The 16,318-nt window shown below is 37.4% G+C and overlaps 2 protein-coding genes across 3 annotated transcripts in view; one reads left to right on the forward strand and one right to left on the reverse strand.

Annotated features, from left to right (window-relative positions):
* Positions 1-1,442: 1,442 nt before the first annotated feature.
* Positions 1,443-10,688, reverse strand: LOC149262141 (probably inactive leucine-rich repeat receptor-like protein kinase At5g48380). Of its 2 annotated transcripts, XM_089423496.1 has the most exons (3): positions 10,232-10,688; positions 9,149-10,087; positions 1,443-2,608 (listed from the first exon to the last, which is right to left on the reverse strand). In XM_089423496.1, the coding sequence occupies exons 2-3, from the start codon at positions 9,964-9,966 to the stop codon at positions 1,681-1,683; spliced, it is 1,746 nt and encodes a 581-aa protein (XP_089279622.1). In that variant the 5' UTR covers positions 9,967-10,087; positions 10,232-10,688; the 3' UTR covers positions 1,443-1,680. The 2 variants fall into 2 exon arrangements, with proteins under 2 accessions (XP_089279622.1, XP_089279616.1); XM_089423490.1 differs by having other exon boundaries at positions 1,444-2,608; positions 9,149-10,677.
* Positions 10,689-11,440: 752 nt separating this feature from the next.
* The window catches only part of LOC149262142 (uncharacterized), a 61,903-nt gene continuing 57,025 nt past the window's right edge, over positions 11,441-16,318 (forward strand). Inside the window, exon 1 of the mRNA XM_089375068.1 lies at positions 11,441-11,662. Coding sequence (XP_089231194.1) covers positions 11,441-11,662 — 222 coding nt within the window. The remainder of the gene's footprint in view (positions 11,663-16,318) is intronic.

The raw sequence follows: 16,318 nt of genomic DNA on the forward strand, positions 1-16,318 counted from the left end.
AAGCATTATAGCTTCAACATTTTCTTAATTTATTAGTTCGTTTATTGTGCTTGATAAAAATCTCTTCTTGAGTGTTCATTTCACTTGTGTAGAACATATATTTGTCGTTCATGTTTAATATATTCACTTATATTTGTGATGTTTGGATATTTGAACGTATTCTAACAAATGTAATATTGTATAAAAGTAGAATTTGATTTTATATATATATATATATATATAAAAGTTAGCCTATTTCCAATGCAACGTAACTTGGAAGTATGGCTCTAGTAATTTAGTTCCAACTTTAAGAGACTATAAGTAGGAGGTCATTAGCAGTGTTGTATGGCTATTGAAAAACACTTTGTTTATCTATTCATTCTATTCATGTATGTCTTCATTGTTTTTCACTCTCATTTAACTATACTAGCTAAGCAAGAGTATCTACAATGTAGCCCTTGCTCAAAGGTAGTCAAAATTCAATAATTAAGCTAAGTGGCTAGCTATGCGGCTTCGACCTTGTTCAATAAAATTTCAGATTGAAATTTGAAAATTTTCCTCACATGGTGAATCCATCAACCACCTTTCGAAGGAAAACTCTTCACTCAGATTCAAACTTATGTATCATTCTGGGTAAGACTATTTAATTTAACAAGTAACATCAAGTTTTGATAGAAGAAATTGGCGAAGGAAAAGTAACATCAAGTTTTGATAGAAGAAATTGGTGGGGAGGAATTGTCTGGACCATCAAAAGTGGTTGGAATTTGGGCCAAAAAGATTCAAAAAATCTTGCAATAGTAGTGTTTGAAACATGTTTTTGATGGTGGAAATATATTCATCACCATCAAAAACCTCTTGGATACCTAAAATCTTAAAATGTAATAGCTATAACTTAGATTTACAAAAATCCCTATCATATTTTATTAAAATTTTACCAAAATTTCCATAATTTCCTAAACACACGACACATTAATAATATTACCATGTGGATTTTTAGGTGATCCATTACGTTTTGTCAATACATTAAATCTAATTTAAATAATAAAATCATTCGACAACAAAAATTAATTATGTAATTTTATATTTTCAAAATCATAGTCAAAAACATTTATTAAACATTATGTCTATTTAAGACTTGTGTGTAAAACGGCCTGGAGTATGCCGTAAAACTGCTTCTACTTGGCTAAGAGCTCGTCTTCTCGGACGTAAGGAAACAGGTTAACGGCCCAAGACCCAGAGGCATCTGGCAGGAGTGAAAGCCTGCTCCCTTACGGACCACCAGCGGGTTATTACAGGTGGCGTGGTTTTCCTTGATAACGGTGATGAGTCAAACCGACATTCGCGGATAGCAGCCAGAGATGGTTGTCCTCACTGTTGGTTTGACACCTGAGTTTGATAGGTTTTGCCATCTTCGGAAAAAAAAAATAAAAAAAAAAACTTGTGTGTAAACGACAACGCCATTAACCGGATGATGCCGGATTGTATTGAAGAAGGGAGACTTCCTCGTCGTCGTCGTCTGAAATGCTACTATACCTCTCTCCAATCTTCATCAAATGCTTGTACACTTCATACATCGATGGCCTCTCTCCCGGATTAATATTAACACATTCAAATGCCACGCGGGTCACCTCTGCAACGGCTGAAATATCTTCGTCGGATAATTCCGCCATCTGATTAGCACGATACCTGTCTTTTACCCGCTCAACACAATCTTTCTCTGCAAAAAAGACGGTGTATCCAATCCTCTGATGATACATTCATCTGATTCGCGCGATAGCGTTGTATTGCCTGCTCTATACAGTCGACGCCCTCACGTACAAAAGGACCATGTATCCATTCAAGGAAAGTCATTTCATTCCTACTTTCTTCATCCATGATGGTGTCACGCGGCCTTAACCCCGTGATTATCTCTAACACAAGTATTCCGAAACTGTATACATCGCCTTTCAATGTCGCAACAGACGACTTCCTCCACGTTTCCGGAGCATCGTACCCAAATTCCTCCACAACCTCATCAGTAGTCTTCTCTCCAGAGCAAGAAATGGTAACGCAGTGACTGTCCTCGGGATTCTGAAGTCTGGCCAATCCGAATCCACTAATGCGCGGTTCGTACTCTTCATCTAGAAAGATGATTCCACTGCTTATATTGCGATGCACGACGTGGGGATCGCAGCTGTGGTGAAGCCAAGCGAGTCCTCTGGCAGTGCCTATACAGATCTTCAGCCTTGTCGCCCAGTCGAGCGTATTATGGTCACCATAAACGCCATGGAGGCAGCTGAGGAGCGTTCCCCTTGCCATATTTTTGTACACCAACAGCCTCTCTTCTTCTAGAATGCAGTAGCCCAGAAGAGGGACAAGATTTCGGTGCCTCAGATGGGCTAATGTCTTCATCTCGCACTTGAAATCTTCTGCACCCTGTGAACATGAGCGGAGCCTTTTTACTGCCAACAAAGACCCATCGGGCAGCTTGCCTTTGTAGAGGATACCTGTTCTTCCGCACAATATGATATTGTCTTCGCTAAAGTCTTGAGTGGTAGCCAGAAGATCGTCCAATCTCATTTTTCTCATTGGCTTCTCGAACAAGCGAACTTTAACAGATCTCCGAACTCGTACATATTTCTGCCAATCGCTGGGCTGTTGAAAATATAATTTCAACTGTGCAGCGATATGAACATAGCCGACAAGCGATCTCCGATATCGCATCGGCAAAATGAAGTGAAGAAATATAAAGGAGCCTTTGTGTTTGCGATAAGCGATAGCCGATATCGCATCGGCAAAGTTGAAGTGAAGGAGTTATAAGGAAGCTCTTGTATTTGCGATAAGCGATCGCCGATATCGCATCGGCACATCGCTATCGGCAATGTCATAGGGTTGAAGTCTTTGACATGAGTAAAGTTGCGATGCGATGGTGTGGACCCGATGGCTTCCCAAAACCAAATCGCATAATGTTTGAAATTCACCCGACGGCAAATATTAAATGTTGCGTGGAGTAAATCTAAGTTTTGATTGACCATACGTCTTGATGAAATGTCATAGTGGTAGGTAGAATATTAAAGTTTTACATAGAGTTGGTAAGTTTTTTTTATGAGAAGGTATGGGCGAATGTACTTATTACATAAATTCTGTATGGGATAGGTGATGTAATTTATTACTGTGTTGACTTGTGTTTTCTTGTATGGGACACGGGAGGTTTTATTGTGAGTACACAGCAGAGTAAAATTAGAGTGGTGAAGCAAAAAAACCATGTGTTGTATTGCATACACAGCAGTGTGAAAAATCTGAAGAACCAGAGGGTGAATGCACAGCAGTGCACAAATGTATTTGGAAATGTTTTGTAAGGAATTGAAAAACAGAGGAATAGCAAAAACCATGTGTGGTTTTGCATAAAGGAAATGGTGGAGCGTGAAATTTTGTAAGCCTGTGTGAATTTTGTTTTACAGCAGTAAGCTCATGTAAACGTTTGTTACAGCAGTAAGTTGTTTTTCACAGCAGTGAATATGAAAACAATTTTACAGTGGTAAATCCCTCTCAGTAAAAGAGGATGAAGTTTGTATTGATTTTAATGAATAGAATGTTTTTATAATGGTGGTGAAATACTCTGTTTCTTCATGAAATTTTTTAAAATTGTCTGAGCATAAAAATCCTGTGGAGGTAAGAAGAGCATTGCCTCTGTGTTTGAATATTTGGTTTTTGGTATTTTCCCCATTTAAAGAAAAATTACCCAACAGTGGTATCAGAGCAGGCTTAGGCTCTTGAAGGTGTTCAAGAAGCTGAAGGGAGAAGGTTGTTGCTGCAGCAAAACTTCTCAGGCAGACAGAAGACTCAGACAGCAAAGGATTCAGGTATTTCAAAAGTTTTTTTTGTGTTGCTGAAGAAGCAGTGATCTGTTTTAAATACACAGTCAAGGAATGGCCAGCACAAGCACTGGTAAGGGTTTGTTTAACACCCAGCTCCCACAGTTTAATGGGAAGAACTATGATTATTGGTCAATAACTATGACAGCCCTACTTGCCTCTCAAGATTTATGGGAAATAGTTGAAGATGGCTTTGAAGAACCAGCAGATGAAACTGAGTTCAATGCATTAACTCAGGGAGAGAAGGATCTGCTGAAGAACAATAGGAAGAAGGATTCAAAAGCCCGAGTGTTGTTGTATCTAGCAGTAGACCAGAGTATGTTTCCAAGGTTAGCAGCAGCTAAGACAGCCAATGAAGCATGGCAAACCCTTAAGACAGCCTATCAAGGCATGGAGAGAGTGAAGACAGCAAAGCTACAATTGCTGAGAAAGGATTTTGAGAACTTGAACATGAAGGAGTCAGATAACATTGACTCATTCTTCACTCATGTGATTGGTGTAATCACACAAATGAGAACTCATGGAGAAACCATTGAAGACAGAAGGATTGTGGAGAAAATATTGAGGGTCTTACCCTCAAAGTTTGATGCCATAGTCACCACCATCGAAGAGACAAAGGATCTCTCAAGCTATTCAGTTGATGAGCTACATGCATCACTGATAACACATGAGCAGAGGTTGAGTAGGAATGAAAACTCATCTCTTGAGCAAGCCTTCAAGACCCAGATGTCCTTTGGAAGAGGAAGAGGTCAAGGCAGAGGAAACAAGAGAGGAAGAGGCAGAAGCCAGAACAGAGGTGGAAGGAACAGCCCAGCAAATGCACAAGGAAGAGGCAGCAATCCAAATCAGAACCAAGGCCAAGGCAGCAGCCAACAAGGAGGACAACATCATGCTCAAGGACAAAGGTATGAAAAATCCAATGTCCAATGTTATTACTGTAAAAAGTATGGGCATTATGCTAGTGATTGTAGAAAGAAACAACATGATATGAACAGCAGACAAAATGCAAATGTTACAAGAGAAAACAGCAGTCAAGACAATGTCCTGTTAGCTTGTAACATGGCTGAAACACATAGTGAGGACATATGGTTTTTAGACTCAGGTTGCAGCAATCATATGACCGGAAATATAGCCTTCTTTTCTGCCCTAGATAAAAATGTGAAATCAGAAGTCACACTAGGAACTGATAGTAAAGTGTCTGTTATGGGAAAAGGAGAAATAAAAATACTTTCAAAGCAAGGAGAAAGGAAAACCATAGCAGATGTATACTATGTTCCCGGAATGAGATGTAATTTCTTGAGTATTGGACAGCTTGTCCATAAGGGGTACAATGTTTTCTTCAAAAATGATGTGTGCACCATCATGGATATACCACCCAGCAAAAGATGCATTGCTGAAGTGAAGATGACAAGGAACAGGATGTTCCCTCTCCGGATCAGGACTGACATGAAGAACAAAAGGGAAATGGCAGCAGTCACCCAAGAGGCCTTCCAGAGCGTGCCAAAGGATGAGAACTGGTTATGGCACCTGAGATTTGGACATCTCAATTTTGGAGGCCTAAACTTATTGAGCAGAAAAGGAATGGTAAGAGGATTACCATTGATAGAGAAACCGGACAGCCTATGTGAAGGCTGCATATTGGGAAAACAACACAGAGAAAGTTTTCCATCAGGGAAAAGCATAAGGGCAAAGACACCCTTAGAGATTATCCACTCAGATTTGTGTGGACCAATGCAAGCCCCATCATTAGCTGGCAGCCAATATTTCTTAACATTCATTGATGATTGTACAAGAAAAACTTGGATATATTTCCTTAAAAACAAAAGTGAAGTGTTTGAGAAATTCCAAAATTTCAAAGCACTTATGGAGAACCAAAGCGGGCTGCACATAAAAGTATTGAGAACTGATAGAGGAGGTGAGTATATCTCCAAGGAATTCCTAAGATTCTGTAGAGAAAATGGAATTCATAAACAGTTTACAACTCGGTACACCCCACAGCAAAATGGAGTTGCTGAAAGGAAGAACAGGACCATCATGGATATGGCAAGAAGCATGTTGAAGGCAAAGCATTTGCCAAATGAGTATTGGGCTGAAGCTGTACATTGTGCAGTTTATATATTGAACAGGTGTCCTACAAAAGCAGTGATGAACAAGGTGCCAGAAGAGGCATGGAGTGGGAGAAAGCAAGGAGTCACCCACATGAGAGTTTTTGGGTGTGTGGCCTATGCACACATACCAGATCAGCTAAGGAGGAAGTTGGACAGCAAAGGGGAGAAATGCATCTTCATTGGATACAGCGATGAATCCAAAGCCTACAGGCTGTACATTCCATCTACCAAGAAGTTCTTTGTCAGCAGGGATGTTCAATTCATTGAGGAAGAAGCTTGGGATGGAAGCATAGAGAAAACAGTGAATGTCAAGAACTGTTTGTCTCATGATGAAGATGAAGAGGAGGTGTCTGAAATGAATCCCCAAACAGCAGCGCCAACACAAGGACAACAAGGTACACCATTGAGGATAAATGAGAGTGCTTCTCCAAGCACACCACAAGGAGGAAATTCAAGTGCATCTTCAAGCACTTGCACACCAAGTGAAAGAGGTAAGAAATTTAGAAATCTAAGTGACATTTATAATGAAGGAATGAATTCCTTATTTGCCTTGTATTGTCATGTTGATGATCCTATTCATTTCGAGGATGCAATCAAAGATAGGAAATGGATAGAAGCTATGGATGAGGAGATGAATGCCATAGAGAGAAACAAAACATGGGATTTGGTTGAGTTACCAAAAGGCAAAGAAGTCATTGGTGTGAAATGGGTTTATAAGACCAAGAGCAATGCTGAAGGCAAGATAGAAAGGCATAAAGCAAGGCTGGTTGTTAAAGGCTACAAGCAGCAGTATGGAAGAGATTATGAGGAGACTTTTGCACCGGTTGCAAGAATGGAAACCGTGAGAGCAGTGCTGTCCATAGCAGCACAAAACAAATGGAAAGTCTACCAAATGGACGTGAAGTCAGCATTCCTAAATGGAGTGTTAAAGGAAGAGGTTTATGTTGAACAGCCTCTCGGATATGAGAAGAAAGGTGAAGAGCACAAAGTGTGCAAATTGAAGAAAGCTCTTTATGGGCTGAAGCAAGCGCCAAGAGCATGGTACAGCAGGATAGATTCATATCTATTGGAGAATGAATTTGACAAATGTGAAGGAGAACCCACAGTCTACATCAAGGAAAAGGATGGTAAAATTTTAATTGTTGTCTTGTATGTAGATGATGTTATTTTCACTGGAAATGATATTTATCTTATTGAGAATTTTAAATCAGTCATGAAGGATGAATTTGAAATGACTGACATGGGTTTGTTGAGATACTTCTTAGGCATAGAAGTAGAGCAAAATGAAAAAGGAATTTTTATATCTCAAGCAAGATATGTAAATCAAGTTTTGAGCAGATTTAAGATGGAAGAATGCAAGGCAGCCATCACTCCCACAGTGATGGGATTAAAGCTCAGCAGAGAGGACAGCAGCAAGGATTTTGATCCTAGCTTGTATAAAAGCATTGTTGGCAGCCTTATGTATTTAACAGCAACTAGGCCTGATTTAATGTATGCTGTTAGTTTGATTTCCAGATTCATGGAGAGGCCAAAGGAGGCACATTGGCAGGCAGCAAAGAGAATTTTGAGGTATGTCAAGGGTACCAAAATGTTTGGCATATTATATAGTGTCTCAGAAAGTTCAGATTTACTTGGTTACACAGATAGCGATTGGGCTGGAAGTGTAGATGATCGAAAGAGCACTTCCGGTTATGTTTTTCATATGGGTTCAGGAGCCATTTCATGGGCTTCTAAGAAGCAGTCCATTGTAGCATTGTCTACAGCAGAGGCTGAATATGTGGCAGCTACAGCAGCAGCTTGTCAGGCAGTGTGGATGAGAAGAATGTTGAGAAGCTTAGGCCAAGAGCAGGCAAAAGCGACAGTGATATTTTGTGACAATAACTCAGCTATTGCATTGTCAAAGAATTCAGTGTTTCATAAGAGAACGAAACACATTGATACAAGGTTTCACTACATCAGAGAATTGGTAAACAATGGAGAAATTGTCTTGGAACATTGCAGGACTCAAGAACAGGTTGCGGACATCCTGACAAAGCCACTTGATCAGAAGAGCTTTGAATTTTTGAGGAAGTGTTTGGGTATGATTGAATGCCCGACAGTTGAAATTAAAGGGGAGTGTTGAAAATATAATTTCAACTGTGCAGCGATATGAACATAGCCGACAAGCGATCTCCGATATCGCATCGGCAAAATGAAGTGAAGAAATATAAAGGAGCCTTTGTGTTTGCGATAAGCGATAGCCGATATCGCATCGGCAAAGTTGAAGTGAAGGAGTTATAAGGAAGCTCTTGTATTTGCGATAAGCGATCGCCGATATCGCATCGGCACATCGCTATCGGCAATGTCATAGGGTTGAAGTCTTTGACATGAGTAAAGTTGCGATGCGATGGTGTGGACCCGATGGCTTCCCAAAACCAAATCGCATAATGTTTGAAATTCACCCGACGGCAAATATTAAATGTTGCGTGGAGTAAATCTAAGTTTTGATTGACCATACGTCTTGATGAAATGTCATAGTGGTAGGTAGAATATTAAAGTTTTACATAGAGTTGGTAAGTTTTTTTTATGAGAAGGTATGGGCGAATGTACTTATTACATAAATTCTGTATGGGATAGGTGATGTAATTTATTACTGTGTTGACTTGTGTTTTCTTGTATGGGACACGGGAGGTTTTATTGTGAGTACACAGCAGAGTAAAATTAGAGTGGTGAAGCAAAAAAACCATGTGTTGTATTGCATACACAGCAGTGTGAAAAATCTGAAGAACCAGAGGGTGAATGCACAGCAGTGCACAAATGTATTTGGAAATGTTTTGTAAGGAATTGAAAAACAGAGGAATAGCAAAAACCATGTGTGGTTTTGCATAAAGGAAATGGTGGAGCGTGAAATTTTGTAAGCCTGTGTGAATTTTGTTTTACAGCAGTAAGCTCATGTAAACGTTTGTTACAGCAGTAAGTTGTTTTTCACAGCAGTGAATATGAAAACAATTTTACAGTGGTAAATCCCTCTCAGTAAAAGAGGATGAAGTTTGTATTGATTTTAATGAATAGAATGTTTTTATAATGGTGGTGAAATACTCTGTTTCTTCATGAAATTTTTTAAAATTGTCTGAGCATAAAAATCCTGTGGAGGTAAGAAGAGCATTGCCTCTGTGTTTGAATATTTGGTTTTTGGTATTTTCCCCATTTAAAGAAAAATTACCCAACATGGGCTCTCTGGATGTTGGGAATGGGATTTTAGCAGATCTTCTTCTTTTTGCTTCAGAAATCATCCAATGAAGACCAAGTAAAATCCAGACAATTAACACTATGCCAAACAGAAGAAAGGCCGCGACAGCCATGGGATTTACTGACCCGTTGGTCGATTCACATGCTTTCAGGGGAGGCCCACATAGCCCAGGGTTACCCTGAAAACTAGAGGCAGAAAAATTGTGAGTGAATGAAGAAGGTATATTTCCAGTTAGCTTGTTGATTGCTACATTGAACTCCTTGAGACGGTCGAGCCGTGTCAATTCCCAGGGAATTTCCCCTGTAAGTTGATTTCCATTCAGGCGGAGGACATTGAGGTATGTGCAATTATGAAGCTCATGAGGAATAGGTCCCGTAAACTTGTTGTTGGAGAGATCAATTGTTACCAGAAAAGGAAGCCATTGGCAGAGCTCCTTGGGAATGGTACCCGTAAGACTGTTTTGAGAGAGAAACAAGCCCGTCATACTCTTGCAGTACTGTACTCCAGGTGGAAACGCACCTTGAAGCTCCATACCTTGAAGCGAAATTGACAGCACTTTGTTATCATCATTATGCCAACAAGTAATTCCCAGAAAATTGCAAATAAACCCCTTGGTAGTGTTCCCGAAGTTCCAGGTGTAGAGATTCCCCTGAGGGTCCTTCAATTCGTTGAAAGTATTCTGAAGACACTGTATATCATTTCCTTGAGCAATGGGCGGCTGGGACGAAATGAGGCATATCAGTTGGAAAATCACTAGCATGACCCCCAGAAGGCCCAAGAACCCGAATTTTCTCATGGTTTCACTGATCGCCTATCCTAACAACCCAGCGTCCACTCAACAGGAATCCCGGCCCGAATCAATCAGTATTGCTACTACCCCAACAAGCATGGATTACGTCTTGATAAAATGAAAAAGCCTGAGCATGAACATAAGCATTGTTATCCCCATGTCAACCCCTTACCAAAACGTTTTTCCAGAATCAGGACCGATAATATCCACAACCCGAAAGGAAAAATCAGAAACCCATAAAATACGACGATATGGATGTTGCAGTCAGTACCTTATTATCACACACAACTTATTATCACCACCTCAGCTGGGCTTTTGGTGGGCAGCTTCCGATGGCGAATCCATGGCTGCTGCTGCAGCTCCTGTTACTTTCCTCGGTCGTGGTTGCTTTGTTTGTTTTCAGTGCGTGACAATGATTTAGTATTCGATTCTCTTCTCTGCATTGCAGTCAAACACGGCATACTCTCCTTACCCTACCCCACCCCACCTAACTCCAGCTAAATCCCAATCTCTTGCGCTTAACCTTAAGTGCCGCTAATCTGTTGCCGAATACAGCGGACTTTTATACAAACCTTCTACATGTGCGGACGCCGGAGTTGTGTTTGAATTATTGTTCCGACATGTAGTTGATCTCGCAGGGAGTAAGTGCGCTATGGATCGAAGATAGACCGTCAGATTTAGTTGACCTGTCAGGACTCGGAAGCCCAATTACTTTGGCCCATCTAGTGGGCACAGTGCCTTTTATTGCGATTGGCCGGTGCATACGGAATACGATACTTTCGTGTGTCTTTCGTCTGAAGTATAATGGAAATTTCCAAGTTTGAGTATAAAATTTCGTCTTAAATATAATGGAAATTTTCAGGTTGCGGATAAAATTGTTGAAATGGCTATCTAGAGGTTTTTCCAGTCAAACTGAAAATTAAAAAGTCTATTTGCAATTCATATTCGAGAAAAAAAAGATTGAAAAGTCTATTTGTTACATGGAGCTTGAAGATTGAAAAGTCCATTTGCAATTTTAGAACTGTGAAATATTTAATTTTTTTCATTCATTATTAAATTCCGTTAAATTATTTAATTGAAAGGACAAAATGCTATGCAATTGAAAAATCTTCAAAGTCCATTTGCAATTTTAGAACTGTGAAATATTTAATTTTTTTCATTCATTATTAAATTCCGTTAAATTATTTAATTGAAAGGACAAAATGCTATGCAATTGAAAAACACTTTAATTTACAGTCCTATACATTAAACAATTTATACGTTTTTGTCAGAGAACCTTTACTTTAAACTCTTTGAAAGAATGCAATTAGATTTTTTAGTTTTTCATTTTTACTGAAACAGCTTCATATTATAATTTTTTAAAACTATGTAAATGGATTTTTGAGCCTTCATTGTCCAAAACCTTGCACATTTCAATGTTATGTTACAAGGTTTTAGACGCACAATCTTACTTTCAATTTCCAAACAGTGTTTATAAGGAATGGATAAATTTACCTTACCTTCCGTTCCGTTTTGCAAACGGTCAATTTGGCCGCCGCTGAAAGATGTGCCGTTGAGAAAAGCTACGCCGGCCGTCCACTGCACGCACGTTCATTTGGACTTTACGCTGCAGAAACAGTCAAAAAAACGAAAGAGCCCCGGCCATTTAAATATCGGAATCTCTGTTATCGTACAGTTAGCGAATTCTAGCACTAACTCGCCTGTATAATAAATAAAAAATAATGTATTAAATTGAAGCTATCTTGTTGCATTCAATGATGAAAATTTTATTGTATGAAATTTCCAAGAAAGTTATAAATTTACTTCTAGATAACAGAGCAGTGCTTCGATGTGAGAGGCGAGGTAACTTTTGGAACCATGGGTTAAAGAAGAGTAACGGAAAGTTCCAGTTTTGTAAGTTTGTGAAAAAAGAGGGCGGCTTCGTAAGGAAAAAAGTCCAACAAAGTAATGGAGTGGGGCCAAATTGGTTTGGATGCAGCGAAAATGAACTAATTTTCTAAAGAGGAGTGCGTCAGTGATCTGACTCTTTCGAATCATGTTGATGCTGGTCAAAATGAATGCACAAAGCTGTTGTGGAATTAATCAGGAAAACTGTAAAGAAAATGTAGAAATTCCATTGGGATAGTATAGGGAAAAGGAAAGATTGAGTAAATTTTGTAAAGTATATTTAAAAGTTATACTTTAATTAAAAGTTAAACATGAATTTGACACACTTAGAAATGAAATTTTCATAAATATGGAGATTTGATGTATGCACTATTTTTCATAAATATTGAGATTTGATGTGTGTACTATTTTTTTATTTTTTTTTATTAAATAATGAAATTTTTATAAATATCGAGATTATTGAGATTATGACATAATATTTTTTTTAAATAAATTTTATTGTTGGAAAATTATATTTATAACCCCATAACATTAGTTATTTCATCTACATGAGCCAATAAGAAAATAGAAATTCGAATTTCAAAAATTATTTTTATTTTCAAAATATTTAGTTAATAATTAATTTTTTCAAAACTTTAATAGACTTTATAAAATCTTCTTAAAATTTTCAAAACTAATTAAAAGTCAAAGCATTTTGACTATAAAATGATTAAAATATAATAACAAGAGCCGCGGTAGCAATGTCACTGTCTTTGCTCACATGGATTTTGTTTTTTTTTCTTGCTAGCTGCTTTTTCTTGTCACTGAGTGTAAAATAGTTATGTATCATATTGAATATGATATATATATATATATATATATATATATTTTGAATGGCAATATCTGAAGTTCGTAGCAAAAAGGAATTTCACTTTATAAACTAAAAGCGACAAGCCAGATAAATCTACAGTTCACAAAGTGGACATTGATTTGCTTCACCAAAACAAAATATTCAATGTATGTTCAAATTAGTGAAGGACTACCAAAGTTGTGGAAATTCCTTATTTACCACATGTTTAAATAGTAGCACAAAAGTACATGATAGGATTGAAATAGATAAGAGTTGTTTATTTGTTTTTATAGACAATGTGACATCATACATAGGATGCATAATCTTTAACATGTTATTTTTATTGTTTTGTTGCAAATAAACCAACAATGTTAATGCCTTAACATAGGTATAGTACAATTTTTTTTCACAATTATATAATTTGAGAGTCAAAACCAGATAAACAAATGCAACTTTTTTGGTCGTTTTTTCATTAGATAATGCCAAACAACTATGCAGCAAGAAAATTGAAAGATAAGCGCACTAAATTGTAACAAGTACTTCACAAAATGCTCAAAATTGTTTCCATAAGCAGTTTGTGCTTTGATTCTAAGAACACTCTGCATGATCTTTTGCAAAATAAAGATCCTTGAGATGCCAAAGGAAATCAACAATCTTCAACAGTTCAACCAACAAAATCGACAATCTTCAACAGTTCAACCAACAAAAACTCATATAGAAAGCTAAATCCTACATCTAGCCATTGTATTTTGATAGTGTTGGAAATACCAGTGAGTAAAAGCTAATTAGTGCATTAACGTATAAAAAAAACTGTATTTTAAAACTCTATATTAAAATAGAAAGGGATAAAAAGTAAACCTGACAGAAAAGACTATGGATATTAAGAAACAGTGAACCATTCTTTAAAAAATGGTATTAAAATATTCTCATTACTCATGCGAAATCAAACACATATTTTTTTTCCTAAGGAAAATGTTAACTTGGCCGACTTTGTACCCCTTCTTCAACTAGTTATTAAGCGGATCCATGCATTAGTTGATTTTCCTTGCCCGACTTTGTACCCCTTCTCCAACTAGTTATTAAGTGGATCCATGCGTTGATTATTATAACTTTACTTTAATTGACTCTTTAGAAAATTTGGGAACAACCAAACCTTATATAATTAGAATCGAATGCAAATTTACAAAAGAGTTATATATATATATATATAAAATAATTGTGATAGGCATGGGTGAGTTTTAAACTACGAGATATCATCAATATGCTTACATTAAATACTTTAAATTATTTAAGTTGAAACAAAGCTTTGTTACCAATTTAGAATCGAATCCAAATTTCTAAAAAGAGCGAAATGGAATTGTATATATCTGAATACATTAAATCGTGGAAAAAATATCGGGATATGTATTTGTGAGTTTTAAATTATGAGACATTGCTAATATAGTAAATCCTTCCAATTATATAGATGTATTTTGAATTTGTTAAAAATAGAAAGAAAATGGTTTTAAAAAATGATAATAAAATATTTAACCTATAAATATATAATTTAAATTATAATTTAAAATTTTTGAATGTATCAATTTTATAGATAAATTATTCATAGATATAATTTTAATAGATGTATAAAAAAATACAAAATAATATGAAATGTTTAAGTAATATGATGGAAATAGAGAATATAAGTGTGGTAGTGGTAAATTTATGAGAATAAGATCTAAAATTATTTAAAACTAAACTAGAATAAAATTAGTATAACAATTTATTAATAGTCAAGTTATAATGATGTTAACAAAATTTATTGCCAACCATGAGTGGTTAATAACAATAGATATTGTAAAATTGTGACTAGTTGTTATTAGTGCGGTCTCCGGAAACTACACTGCACACCTGGTCGCCATGCAAAGAAACTATTATAGATTCATGCCAACACACATTTCACATTGTTTAAATTTGTGGTAACTCTAAGTTCTTGTTATTGTTCCTCAGTATGCATAGTCAGATGCAATCTAGACAGGGTTCCAATTTAATATTCCCTACCCGACATGTCTTTCAGCATTTGTTTTAAATTATAATGTCGATGTTCATGGAAACTGGTGTTACAACGCTCAAGCTCATGGCAACCAGTCTTTCCAGGACTGTGAACACTCAAGAAATGTTGTTGTTGTTGTAGCACTTGCGAGAAACTATAATGGCGAGAGTCTTGGTAATTGGACTAGCCAGGGGTTTGATTCTCTGCGATAAAAATTTTGAAATTTAGTTTTAAAGGTCCTGAGGGTGAAAATAGAAAAAGTTTCATCTCGTTGTGTTGTCGTTGAAAAATTGTTGGAACCAGAAGTCTGTATGTTTCAACTTAGGCATGAGGCTTTCGAAGCAGAAGAAGCTGCTCTAAGGGGAGAAGTGTTACATAGTATTTTGTCACACCTCTTGCACTTCCCTGTGTCATACCCCGAAGTGCAAAAACATTGACAACTATGCACTATACCCATCCTGATATGTAGACCAAATCCTCCCTAAAGAACTATTGAAAAGTTGCCTTGAGCCTGTCCTGAGAAAGATAAGCTCAAAACCCTAATTTATGGGTTAGTGTGACTATGACACTTCCCTCTCGTGCTAATGGCAGGTTACATTATAGGAGTCTCATGCTTCCAACGCGGTTTTTGCTTAGATACTCGTGTTGAACCCTTTAAGGCAAGTTTTCCCAAATTGGAGGAGAAGCTTCATGATCTATAGGTTTCCACAAAGGCGAGTTGGATGTTGTTCATTGTGGATGTGGTCAAATTCTCCCAATATTTCCCTATGATCTTATCCATATGAGCTTCCTCCTTGAGATGTGGACCTTCCTTTATCTTTGGTGACATCCTAACTCCCTCTCCATCCCTATAAATTGATCCCCCTCCATTCCCAAATGTTTGGTCTCTGATTATTTACACCCTTATGCTAAGATAGTTCCTGCATGCTACTCACTTTGGCTGGGAGAAGGAGTGCTTGGAGACCTTGAGCTTAGACTTGGACATTCACTCAAGAAGGACTACTAACATCAAGGTCTGGGTTGTCTGCTTCCTCTTTTGTTTATTAATATATACAACTATTGGTTCACTTTCCATAAATGCTCGTGTCAATGCTTCATTTACCTTAATGCTCTTGATCTGTTAAGTGGATTACATTTGATTATGCTTGTTGCACTTTTATGCTTTGTTGTGTTTTGGCCTCTTGTGCAGGTATTCAAACATTGCAAGGAGCAAGGACTAAGCCTGAGAAGAAAGTGATCAAGATATTCAACAAAGGAGCGCATTATAGCATCAGAGCGAGGTAGGTCCCCTTCCTCTTCTCTTATTTCGATTGTAATCTAGGAAAGTGTCTTGTAGATTGTCTCGTTTGTTGCTACACTTACACATTGGGCTAGAGGGATCGTCTTTGTCCGCAGAGAGGATTTACCTACACAGAAAAATGGCGGCTCCAGTAGAGAAGCTATAACTTTTCCATCCATTTCTTCAATCTGATCCTTTGATTAGTTTGACCAACCGTCGATTTCTCGGCTTATGTGAGTCTGTATAGGTCTGCACAATCACTTATTACTACCTTAGTGTGCTAAGTGTGGAGTGTTTGTGAAATCTTTTTTGTTTCTTCCCATATTCCTCGCTC

Source organism: Pinus tabuliformis, chromosome 6 (genome assembly GCF_031772625.1).
Source record: "Pinus tabuliformis cultivar Carrire ecotype Pingquan chromosome 6, CPIR1, whole genome shotgun sequence".
NCBI lineage: Eukaryota > Viridiplantae > Streptophyta > Pinopsida > Pinales > Pinaceae > Pinus > Pinus tabuliformis.